The 12,706-nt window shown below is 42.4% G+C and overlaps 1 protein-coding gene across 1 annotated transcript; it reads left to right on the forward strand.

The window, feature by feature from the left end:
• The first annotated feature begins 841 nt into the window (after nt 1-841).
• LOC118504090 (proteoglycan 4-like) lies at nt 842-6,660 on the forward strand. Its single transcript, XM_036038164.1, has 4 exons — nt 842-1,245; nt 4,293-4,624; nt 5,539-6,221; nt 6,292-6,660. The coding sequence occupies exons 1-4, from the start codon at nt 1,225-1,227 to the stop codon at nt 6,591-6,593; spliced, it is 1,338 nt and encodes a 445-aa protein (XP_035894057.1). The 5' UTR covers nt 842-1,224; the 3' UTR covers nt 6,594-6,660.
• Nucleotides 6,661-12,706: the final 6,046 nt, after the last annotated feature.

The raw sequence follows: 12,706 nt of genomic DNA on the forward strand, positions 1-12,706 counted from the left end.
GGTAACTTCACCATCCACTGCTGGTACACGCGCAAGCTTTCCTCCCCCCACAAACCTGCTAATTAAATACCTTGGGATGTAAATCTTGTCTTGACTTGGCCGAGTTTTCTACCACACATGGCACACTCATTAGAGGTGAACTCTCGCTTCCTCCAGCTATAAGGGCCTGCAAATACGCATTTCGAATAGGAAGGAGCAGGCAATTTGTCCCATAAATTAGTAATTCGAGCATCCAACCTCTACGACCCGTGCGACGACTCGAAGCTCGCTCGCCGGCGCCGGAGTGTGTGACTGCTACTGCTGCCCTAGCTCCAAGGAACACGCCGGAAGATGACGGAAGACAGTTCTATTAGCAGATGAGCTTCAAAAATAATTGGAAATCATCGTTCAAACCACCATCAGCGGGCCGGTTCCCGCTCGCTCTCCGTGAGACTCATGGTTCTGTTCCTCCTCCAAAGCTGCGAAAGATCTGGTTTTGGTGGAAGATTGTCAGCGACGGTCATAAGTCGCACTCTTGCGGATGGGAGAAGCGCCCCGGACATCGTTCTGGTCTGCTCATCAAAAATGCAAAAACCGAAGATATAAAACGGTCACGATGGTGTCTGTGTGTGCGTGCGTGTAGATATATGTGTGCTGTTTATCTTCGGTTGGCTCCTTCTTTAAGCGAAAAAAAGGAAAGAAAAATCCAATCTGAGCAGAAGAAAAGATGCTTTCGCATCTTCTTCGCATCCACGGTAGCAGCTTGGGCTTGAGGATCTTGGCTCGGCTGACGATCGCCTACGTTTGAAGGAACCACTGGCGGGAGGAACCGTTTTTTGTCACCTATTTAAAACTGCTTCCAACCATAGCCCGAGCTTTAGTCGGACGCCGGCTGGTGGATTGAGAACGTTTTGTTGCAGAGCGAAAGCGCCGGACGGAGCCTTTACGGAGTTGTTCAAGTTGAAGAACTGTTGGCCAACCAGTGGTTTGCGTCGTTTTTTGTGCTCGGTCGTGAACGGATAAGGACATTAGAGACACATTTGCGATTGTTGTGCTGCCATTGCAAACGACCGCAACATTAATAACGTGCTGGAGAGGTCGTGTCGAATATATTTGTGCGGAAATTATTTATGCACGGCCTTTTTTCGGGGAGGGGTGTAGCTTTTCATTTGTCTTGCGTGCTGACTGCACCCAAACGCGATCTAAAGTGAAGCGCCTAATTTATCAGTGCATAAATCAGTGACTATGTGGAGCTTTAATGTTGTGGTAAGTGAGAAATGTGTGGAGAAGGGGGGGGGGGGGAGGAGGAACGTCTAAGTTTCGGATTAAGCTGATTGAATAATGCAAACAGTGACAGGGATTTTTTTTGAAATGAAAGAGGACACGTCTGCTGATAAAATATGAATTAATTTTGAGCGTTGGGTTTGGGTGATGATTAGAATGGATGAGGTAGGTTTTTCTTTGTAGCTAGAATTGGCCTTGGCGAGATAGTTGAGTGGAGTCGTGAATGGAGATTAGGCGGATATTGAGCGATTTTCGTTGGCACTAGAATTCGGCTTAGTGGAACGGTCGAGTCGTGCTTGAGATTAGTTTCTAGACAGCAAAAAATGGGTAGTTTAAAACAAAATATGTTTTTACTAATCCTTTGGTTGATTTCTATTGTTTAATAGTTGCTTTAAATTGTATTTAGGCTGTATTTGATAACTTTTTTTACTTTGTCATAAATGAGCACTAGTTTTTTCTTTAAAGTGTTCGTATAATTCTCATTTAATCATTGATTTGAACAATATAAAAATATTCACGCATTTTATTACGTCTTGAATTGGTTCTGTACTTATCTTTTCATTTTTTCTTTCTTACTTTTATTGTCCATTCTTTTGAGTTTTATTGTTCATTTAAGGCATATTCATTTTATAATTTGTTCTCCATTTAATTTGAATGGGATTACAATTTTAGTTTTTAAGGTTTTTTCTTTCTGCTTTGGTAGTAAACTGCAGCTTTCATTGTTTAAAAGAGTTTATAGTGATTTTAAATTTTCTGAAACAAATGTTTCCATTTTTCCATAGTGGAAAAAATGCGCTGCACAAGATGTGAAAACTGTTTGTTGTGGATTTCATAAATTGTACGTTTGGCAAAATTGCTTTATTTTTCAAACGTGAAAAAACTTGTGTTTTCAAAAGTAATAAATTAAGTTAAATAAACTAGTAATAACAAGTAAAAATCTTCAAGAACTAGTAGAAACAATACTAGAAGAACATGACGAAAAATGTGAAAAAAATGAAAAAAAATAAAAAAAAAAGAAAATCCAAAAAGACAACAAGAAAAAAAGAAATATAAGGAGGACATAATGAACGACATAGAAAGGAGATGAAACCTAAAAACGCATAGAGTAAACATAAATTTATATCAATGTTATGTGTTAGTAATAACATATTACAACGGGAAGGCCGTTATATAAAAATAAACACAACAAAATTACAAACAAACATTTTAATCACAACTAAAACAGTTTTGGAAACTGTAACTTAAACAGTATGGGATTTAACATATCATACCTTTAGCTATTTAAATTTCTCCACAAGTGCGTCACTTAGTTAAAAATAATGTTTAACCTACACATTATTGACTACTCTCCGGCCAATTTATATGGATTAAACTCCTACCACTATTAGGCAAATTTTGTCTACCATGCATTGAATTATTAGCCTGTGATTTGCTGCGTAGTGGGAGTCCTTCGACCTGGTAGGCGTTCCAGTCAGGATTTGACGCCAGCGCCTACGAGCTTCTGCTTTTTCAGCCATTGAAGTAAGCTTTATTTAACATTTTGCCTTGGTATTTAACATGAAAAAAGAGGAATTGAATACCAAAATAAAATCACATAACTGGAAGTGATTAGAGGAGCTTTATAGTGAAAATGATCGCTTTTTTCACAGCTTTGTGGCCTTTGTACGAACAATCGGATTAAACAATGCTTCTGGTGGATATGTTTTCTAGCTGCAGATGAGCAATGAACATTGTGTAGGCTATCCTGAACCAGTCCGGTTCAGATAACTGCACGATGCCATAAAAATGCTCCATGCAATTTTTTTATGTTGTGATATCTATTTGCTTAAAACGCCCTGTGAGGGACTATGGACGAATGGAGAGCATTGCCAAACACATTCCCTTGGTGTGATAGATATTTAGATCGGAATTTAGGTCACATTTAAGTAAAGTTGGAATAAACTTTCCATCTATCAACATGCATCGATCATGTTCCTGCATAATTTTACGCCCTTAATTCGACACACATTATAACACAAATTATAGTGAGAAAAAGGCACACGACGGTGAAGGTCGAAAGTGATATCGCTTAATAGCGGCGAATCAATCATAATTGAATTTTCCCTTTCTAAACAACCTCCCATCTGCAGGGTCAAATTTAATTCAATAAGGAAATACAACCCAATAGCCAAACACCAATCGTCCGCCTGACGCTTAACGCGTGTGTGTTCTCCTTCGAGGAACAACCGAGAAGTGTAACGAATCATCTACAGATTACAGGTTTTTTCACTCAAACACCGACACCTCGGTTGTAACGGAGCAGATTAATTTATACGCGGTAGAGCGATTATTCATTCATTTGCCAGAATGATAGCAAACGAAACAACTTCCGCCTTTGATACGGGAAGACGTTTGTTGATCCACGGTGGAGGCTAAGCATTTGCATCTCAGCACGAAACGTTTCGAAATCGAACCACCAGCCAGCTGATCACGATTCGAAATTCGACCACATTACTTTACATTTGTATCGGCCTTGGTGACGGATTGCGTTTTTCGTCCAACCGGTATCCAGGTATCGCCCGGTGGCCATGGCAGTCACCGATCCACCCCTGATGTCACCAGGTGTCATCGCGGACATTAACAAATTCTTTGCTGCTTCTCGCGCTCGATTATGCATGCCCGGTCCGCCACGAACCGAACACACACCGGGTGACAAATACACCAACCTTGGCCATTTTGATAGTATGCATAGCTCGTATGCTTTTTCGGCAGACTCGGCTCCGGTGCGTAGGCTGGCAATGTCGGTTGCGTGGGATTAGGTTAGGGGCCAATCGGTGCAGATGGTTCGATCGATCTATCGATGTGTAACGCACCCTCGTGCACGGGACGAGCTTATCGATAAATTAAAATCTGTCTTGGAAGATGACTCGCGCATTCCAGCCCGGCTAGCTCATCGGACGATAAAACGTTATCGGCGATTGGGTTAGCGTTAGCATTTTTCAAGTTTTGACCCGTTTCTATTCCTCTCTCTCTCTCCCTCTCGCTTCTAGATTGCCCTTTGTGGCGTGTGCAGCGTGTTTGGGGCTGCACTGAACGACAACATCGACATCGATATCAAGGTCGACTCGGACTCGAAGCTGTACCATCAGGGCAAAACGGTGGAAGGTTCGTTTAACTACGGCTACAATGTGCCACGCCGGAACTACAACCAGTACCAGCACAAGGTGAAGGGCCCGGACGGTGTGACGTACGGGTGTTACGGGTTTGTCGATCCTACCAACGGCACGCATCTCTACCATTACGTTTCGGATCTGAAGGGCTACCGGGTGGTGCCACCGAATCAACCGACCAAGGTGTACACGGAACGGGTGGCTAACAGTGTGTAAGTAGTCGGTTCTTCTCGTTTTTTTTTCGTTTCGACCTATGATAACGTATTCGACTGCTGATGTTATGACTGTCATAAAATAGTATGGCATGGAGGAGTATAAAAATGATGGGAGCCTTGAGAAATTCAATCAAGAATTTTATGCATAAAGTGTTACGGTTACGAGCCTAGAGCTCGTGGAATAATTTATACAAACATAGGTTGATTTCATCGTTAGAGGCTCAACATGACTAGCACATTTGTTTGAAGCTTTTTTATAAATCGTTTTGATTTATGTCGATTGATCTCAATAAATACAAGGAACACAAATTTCTTGACATCCCTAATGTAACGCTTTGTAACGCTTCTTTCTCGAGCTGATTGATCTGAGCGTTCATGCAGCTTGAAGAAACTGGTATAGGTATTTTTGAATGATTTAATGATTTAATACTTAATTATATCATGCAGTTAGAACCTCGGTCCTGTCGTTTGAAGACCAGAGCCCCTGTCGTCTCTGCCACCCGGCTGCCTCAAAGTGTGTTTAATTCTTGGCTATAAAAGGAGATCCTGTGGTTGAAAAATGATTTTATATTAAACAGTCTATATAACCACAAAGATAAAGGGGTGATAAATTCCTAAACAAGATCGCTTCAGCAAGACCCTAACAAGTAGAGAAAAAAACTCACTTCGCTTAAGAGTTCCTCGATAATGCTGAGTGAGCTCTTCCATAACTCGCCTAAGCTAGAGCTAGGAAAGTTTTTCCGAAATTCAGAGCTGCTAGACTTTATCGACTGTTCCAATCTATTTACAATTCCATTTAGACTTTACTAAAACCTCATCAATTAAACACCGGTTATTTGACATGAAATCCATTTACAGCCCAAATGAATGGTTTAATTTGCTCATCCAATCGTTTTTGTCTCCCGCTCCAGAGCCAACATTTACGATTCCGTGGGCGAAACGTACGACTGGGATAAGCTCTACTTCCCCGACGTGTGTCGGGTGCTGCAAAAGAGCAAGGAAGAGCGCAACGAGCTGTCCATCCCGAAAGGATTCCAGGTGAACGATGATGGTACGGTTACGCAAACGACACAGAAACCGAAACCAGCCTCATCGACAACGACCCGCCGTACTGCGACACCATCGGCTGCCACAAAACCACGACCAACAGCTGGACGAGCGACCAAACCTCAGCCAACGCCCGCTCGTGCCACACCTCGAGCATCACCCGCGACTACACGCCGTGCCGCAACATCACCACCAACACCAACCACGACCAAACCGACCACTGCCCGCACGACTCCGGCTGCACCGACTACTCCTAAACCAGCACCAAAGCAAACCACTCCACGTACTACGGCCACTACACGCCGTCAAAACACGGGCTCTTCCCGGCAGCAGCAACAACAGCCAAAGCAACAACAACCACCAACTCCACGGGTGCCGGTACCGGTACAGACGACACAGGCACGTAACACCGCACCGAAGAACACCTTCAAGCCGGACAGCTTCCCGCTCGCCGCACCGAAACCGAGCGGCAACAAGTTCGGCAACAACCGGGACAACTTTATCGGTGCACCGGCAACCAACACGGCGGAAACCCTGAAACCACCCCGTAAGTACTGACAGTGAATAAGTGGCGTTTTCCCGGATTTGGTCTAACCGTTATCTTTGCCTGCCTACAGAGGATCTGCAAGCCGTCGGGCAGGACATTTCCGAGCTCAAGTTGCTGCTGCAGATGCTGCTCAAGTCCATCAACAACTCACCGAAAGCGAACGCACCCGACTGTGACGATGCCGGCTCGCTGGGCCAGGTAAATCCCAACGCCAAACAGGTGTTCCTTCCGCTGGTCATTGTGGATACGCTGCCAGGTTCGAGAGGTTCGCTGCAGCAGCAGGGAGCGCAGGTTGGTGGACTTCCCGCCGGTAGCCAATTTGCCATACCGTCGATCGGGTACGGTGCGTCACGGTGTAATACCTGCGGTTAAGGACGCAGGGTGCGAAAATGTATTGTCGATTCTACTTTTAAGTTAAAAATAAATGACATCAATTCAATGCTGGGTCGTTTACTAAATGTTTTTCGGCTGATGGGAGCTGATGGAATGAATGGAGTTTGGAGTAAGTTGATTTGGTTATATCAATCGGTCGTTAGGACCTTACGTTATAAGAAACCCACGATTAGATTCAACCATTTCATTTTAAATGTAGCAATTTCACAGAAAGTACCTTGTAATATATTGGCTGAGTATTGCTCTCTTAGCTTACAGTTTATTGCTGTTTCCTCATATATCCAACATCCGTAGTTAATTTCGGAAGTGGAGTTCATTTTAGAAATGGAGCTCATTCGATTTTTCATTATAAAGCGCTTAGCCAGTTATTTATGCTTGCTTTCGCTGCAAAAACTTTTATGCTTAAAATTGCATACCTTCAGGTGTTTTCAGCTAGTTAATATTCCAAGGTAAATAAATTTCATTCAGAAAGTAAAAAAAGCGTCAGCATTTCAAAACGAAACCAACCAAAGTTTGTCATCAGTTGCAGCAGGCGTTGGAATACGAAAAAATCGCTAAACTCTTATATACCCCCCCCCTCTCTCTCTCTCTCTCTCTCTCTCTCTCTCTCCTCCAAGATGGAAAATTTCACTGATAGTAGTTTGTGATATAGCTCAATATTTTTCACTTTCGATCTATTACTGTTCCCTCAACGATCCATTACGCGTAGTTCATTTGGAAATTGGAGTTCATTCGATAGTTCATTATAAAGTGGTTAGTGAGTTGTTCATGATTACTTTCGTTGCTTTAGCAAAATTTGATGCTTCAAATTGCATACCTTCAGGCTTTTTCAGCTAGTGAATATTCCAGGCTAAATGGATTTCATTCAGAAAGTAAAGCATGCATCAGCATTTTAAAATCAAATTAAGAAAAGAATGTTGAAAGTTTTCTGCATTTGTAGCACAGAGCATTGAAATTCGCGGAAATCGCAAAACTTTTGCACAAAGAGGTACAACAATGATTCGCTAATCATTCCAGTTTGCAGGCGAAGCCGAATCCTTGGCGCTGCATACTACACTGCAACGAAAGTCGACCGAAACTTTCGCTTCATAACAGCATCAGCAGGATCCGCCTGGCGCTCGGTAGACTATTCCGAGTACTGTTGGAAAATTTTCCCCAAAGCTTCCACGTTGGTAACCTGCTCAAAATGAGCAACTTTTTGGCATCCACCAACTATAATGCTCTACAATTGCACCCTTGATGCGTAAAACTGACAAGCAAGCAAGCGTAGGGAGGTGTCCTCTTCCATCACGAAACTGTGTCACTTCGGTTCGGTAGTTGGTGTTGCAGAGGGTCTAGCACCAGCCAAGGGAATAGTCATATATATTGTTACCATCTTGAGCTGACCTCTCCGGGGCCCGGTATTGCCACCGCAACAACAATGGCAGCAACAATTGAGAGCTGCCTTGACATTGGTCGATTCACAGCGAGCGTTTGATCTACGGCTTACGGTGGTACGGTTTGGTGATGCCGCTCAGCTTGCGCTCATGCTGCGCACATTTGCACTCGTTTGCGGTTTGACAGAGCATTAGCACAACATTTCCGCGCAGCTATCTGCCCATTAGTGTCTATCAGGTGTCTCCGTCGTGGTTGTCAGCGCGTGTGTGTGTGTGAGGGCTCATTGAGAAGGGCCCAGCATTTTGTGGGTAAGTGCTGTGTTGCATAATGGCAAACGGTTTGTAGCTCATGGCGACAGCACCTTATGCAGGGCAGAGACATGTGTCATAACGTTCGTCATTGTACGCCGCACGTTAGTGGTTGTTAGAAAAACTCGATGTTATAAAACACAACACAACTTACTATAAAAATAATTCCAAAATAATATGAAATAACGAAAGAAACTAAACTGTTTCTAAGAGATAAATAAATAAGAGCGGAAATTATAACTTAAAATTAGTAAAACAAAATAGAAACAATAAAAAAGTAGTTAAATAGAAAAGAAAACCAAAACATTCCCGAGCAACACATGAAACAAACAATAAAAAACCCCGCAATTACTCATGCAATTTTTCAACGGGCAATAATTAGTTAAGAGATGTTTTCCCACCCAATGCACTGTCTTTGCGGTCGCCATAAAGCCTCACTTTGCACCGCTAAGCGTGCGCACGCTGCCCAATGAATGTCGCATGTGTTTTCGTTTGTGGTTTGTCCCTTTGCAACACCACCTTACTTTGACCAAACTTATAAATTAAAACAAAATGCATACGCTTGTTATCGCGCCAATGTATGTGTGTGTGTTTCGTCTTTTCTTTTGCACTCAAAGCCGTGGGCCGTGTGTTTTCCCACCGAGGGCATTATGTGGCGGTGTTAGATTCTTTGTGTCAGCAAACACCGACCGACACGACACGCTCGCTCAAGGGTGTGAACTGGGTGCAATGCATCCGAGTGACGGGTGATGCACCGGTGTGGTAGAAGAAATGCTATAAACATCGCCTGAAATCGCTGGTAAATGATGAGCGTTTAATTGTTTCTCCACGAGCGATTCGACGGCGGTTCTTCGTGCGGGTGTGTGGCTAGCAACCTGCAGTGGGATACGGCGCAGCTGTTGGCCGGTAGCTGGGAGGGCGGTTGAAGTTGCATAATAAGTGCGTGGTTATTTTTAAAAAGAAAGAACAAGCTGATTGGGCTCTGTATGTAAGAGAGCTGAACGTAGGATGGCGATGGCAGGATAATTGGATCTCTATAAACTATTCAAATTGTGTCTTCTATGTATGTCTTCTATCGTCAAAATATAGACCCAGAGGAAGGGGGGGGGGGGGGGGTTTGAGAATGTATGTGATGTAAAATTTATAAAAAAAACTATTGATTTTTGTTACGCTTTGTTATGCACTTGGTGTAAGTTGGAATGGAGGAAACAGCTTTGAACCGGAAGTGGGGTCAACAGAATTAATGTATTCATTTTAGTTTGAAGAAGGAAAATGAAACCATTAGGTGTTCTGGGGTGTACAACAAAGAGAAAAAACTGGAAATAAAATTACTGAAAATAAATAAGAAATATTTGCTACATTATTGCTACATAGTATCAACTTAACTTAAACTGATGGAGACTGTAAGCTATAAATTGTTTTATCTGCTTCGTAGAAGCTTTTAGTCAGTAGGCAACCTTTACTACAAAATAAGTGTAGCCTGTAATAAATTTATCAGCTTTCTTTTTCTTCTTGTTCTTCTTATTCTTCTTCCTTGGCACTACAACCTATGGATGGAGGTCTGGATGAGATTTGAACCCCGGTCCTGCCGTGTGAAGACCGGCTCCCCTGTCGCCTCGTCCATTGGGCCGCCCCTTTAGTTTACTTTAATATTTATCGCTAGGATTTTCACTGATCGTGATCGGGAGAGGACTTGTGTTATAATTCAATCATCCGAGCTCATTCTAGTTCATGGAAGGCAGCGCAAGGATGCTATAAAATTGTATAACACATAACCATAAATTCAATTAATCTGATATGATAAATGTGTTAAAGTTCTCTCTCTCTCTCTCTTTCTCTCTCTCTCTCTCTCTCTCTCTTATTTTCTCTCTTGTGAGCCTAACGACCTTTTACTCTTGGGTCATGCATTCCCTTTCTCGCTTACTAGTCTTCATGATACCATGTAGTTCACTACAGTGGGTCAGTCCGGATGGGATTGGATCCCTAGTCCTGCCGTGTGAAGGCCTGCGCTTCCATCGCCTCTGTCACCATTGACTTCTGTTTAGACTTTTGTTTCTTGATTTGGAAAGGGTTTAAAATTGTTATTATTGCACTAAATGATAGTGGCAGGAACTGAAAGACTCAACAAGAAGTTATTGAATTCGTAAGTTATTTAAGTTATAGTTCCTTCCCATCCTTTACTTTGTTACCTCAGTACAAGAACCATCCTGTCAATTTAAAATAAAATATTTACCTAGCATCATTTACGTTTTACCGAAGAGAATTGTTACAAAACTATTTGCTTCATGCCTTCCTTTAACTATCCCTAAACTAACCCACCTTAGAACAAAGTTCGGGCGAGGTTTACCCTTCAGTTTTACGCATAACCACCATCAGCCCGCCACATACGAAGTCCGAAAAAGCGATAACGGGTACCAAACACCAGCGCAAAGCAAAACAGGGCTAGGCAAATGTGATTCACCTCGTTCTGACTTCTCTTCGACACCATGCCGATGCCAGTGGGTTCAACCGATGCCCGTGTTGAAACGTCGACCACACTTAAACCCAAACGGCCGGTCGGTTTGGTTGGTTGCGGTTATTTACCCAAGCTAAATATACACCCCGAAAATTATCCTTCACCCACCCACTAATTACACAATCGGGCGGAAATCGGTGTGTGTGTGTGTGTCACAAGCGGACACTGGGTCTGCGTTGTCCGCCGGTAATTTCCGAATCAAACAGGTTGCTCGTACAATGAGTGCCCATTTAAGAGTCCCCATGGGAAGGGGTGAGTAGTTCAGCGGTAAGATGGAAGTTCCTTTCGGTTTGGGTGGAAAATGTACATCGACGCTAATGTTGGCCCCGGTGAGAAGAGACCATGAAGTTCTGGGAGACAAATGATGAGCGTCGCATTAAACGTTGTCAAAGCGTTGTCTAGTGGCTAATACACATTACTGTTTCGCGTCACGTATTTTTGCAACACACAAAAAGAAAACAAAAGGAGTAAATATTAGCAAATTGGTCTGCGAAAAGGGAATTGATGAATGAGCAGAACGTAAAATGAGGAAAAAAGGTAGAAAAGACCACTCAAATGATACATAATTGCTTTTGTGCATAATTATGTCCATTTTGTAGATTTTTTTTCTGGTAGCGTTATTATGTCTTTAAATTTTAAATAGAAATAGCTAGATTTTATTTGCAATAGAAAAGAACACGAATAACTAAATTGGGGTGAATAATGAATGTTTTAGTTAAAATAATAGCAATTTTTTATGTCACCCCCGGGCGGCGCCGGTCTTCATACGGCGGGACCGAGGTTCAAATCCCATCGGGACCCTTCCTCGGTATTACGGACTGACTATCCAACGTCGAGGTATCATTAAGTCTAGTTTAGTCAGAAATGGAAGGCATGACGTCGTTCGACCAAGAAGAGAAAGACAGAGAGAGAGAGAGAGAGAGAGACAGAGAGAGTGATAGATTGGTAAAGTAACAATTTATATTTTAATGCTGACGAAACTATTTCGAACACCTCACAGTTTTTATGTTCGGTTGAAACGGTTTTATTGCTAATTGATTATTTTTAGAAGTGCCTTGAATAAAAAAAGAAAAATACGGAGATGTACATTAATGAATGAGAATGAAGTGATGTGATGATTTATTTTGAATAAATTCTTTATAAACCAGGATAGATGATATTATTAATATTATTTTTATTTTAGATATCAAGGATCAACAAAACTCTAAGCTAAAGTAAAAAAATGTCAATTTTGATTTAAAAAAATCTTTCAAAACTATGCCAAGCGTTCCATACAATCGATTTGAAGACATTCAGCCAAAAGCTTCCCTACTTTCAACCCGACTTAAAATGACATAATGACCTACTTCTACCGTTTAAGAACAGCAATAAAAATTCTTGTAACACAGGAAGCATTAGCTGTGTCTATTTACTCACAATTTCTTCAACAAAAATAGACTTCTGTTTGTAGCCCCGTTATGTCAGCAAAAGAGTAAATCGATACCCAAAACAACACCACCACGCTACTTCCAGTGTAAACGATTGCCAAAGACCGGCCGATGGTCTTTCCTGCTCCGGTGACCTTAACACTAGCCGGATCGCTGGAAGCTGTGTGTTTGTTACGGTTGGGCAAATAAAGGACTGGAAGCCGGTGGAGCAGCCAGACGACCACCCGAGGAAGTCTTCCTTTGCAGAAAGTTCGCAACCCTGACGAACCATTACTTCATTTAAGAAAGAAAAAAAAAAGGTGACTTCTTCGCACCGAGGGATGGCGATACACCCCAAAAAACGTTGTTCAAGTTCAAACCCGAAGGAAAACAAAACCACTCCTTAACCTTCCTAGCAGCCAATCCTCAAAAACTGCGTGATGTACTCGACGGGTTCTTATCGCTCCGGTACGCAAATGTTTATGC

Source organism: Anopheles stephensi, chromosome 2 (assembly GCF_013141755.1).
Source record: "Anopheles stephensi strain Indian chromosome 2, UCI_ANSTEP_V1.0, whole genome shotgun sequence".
In the NCBI taxonomy this organism is placed as follows: domain Eukaryota; kingdom Metazoa; phylum Arthropoda; class Insecta; order Diptera; family Culicidae; genus Anopheles; species Anopheles stephensi.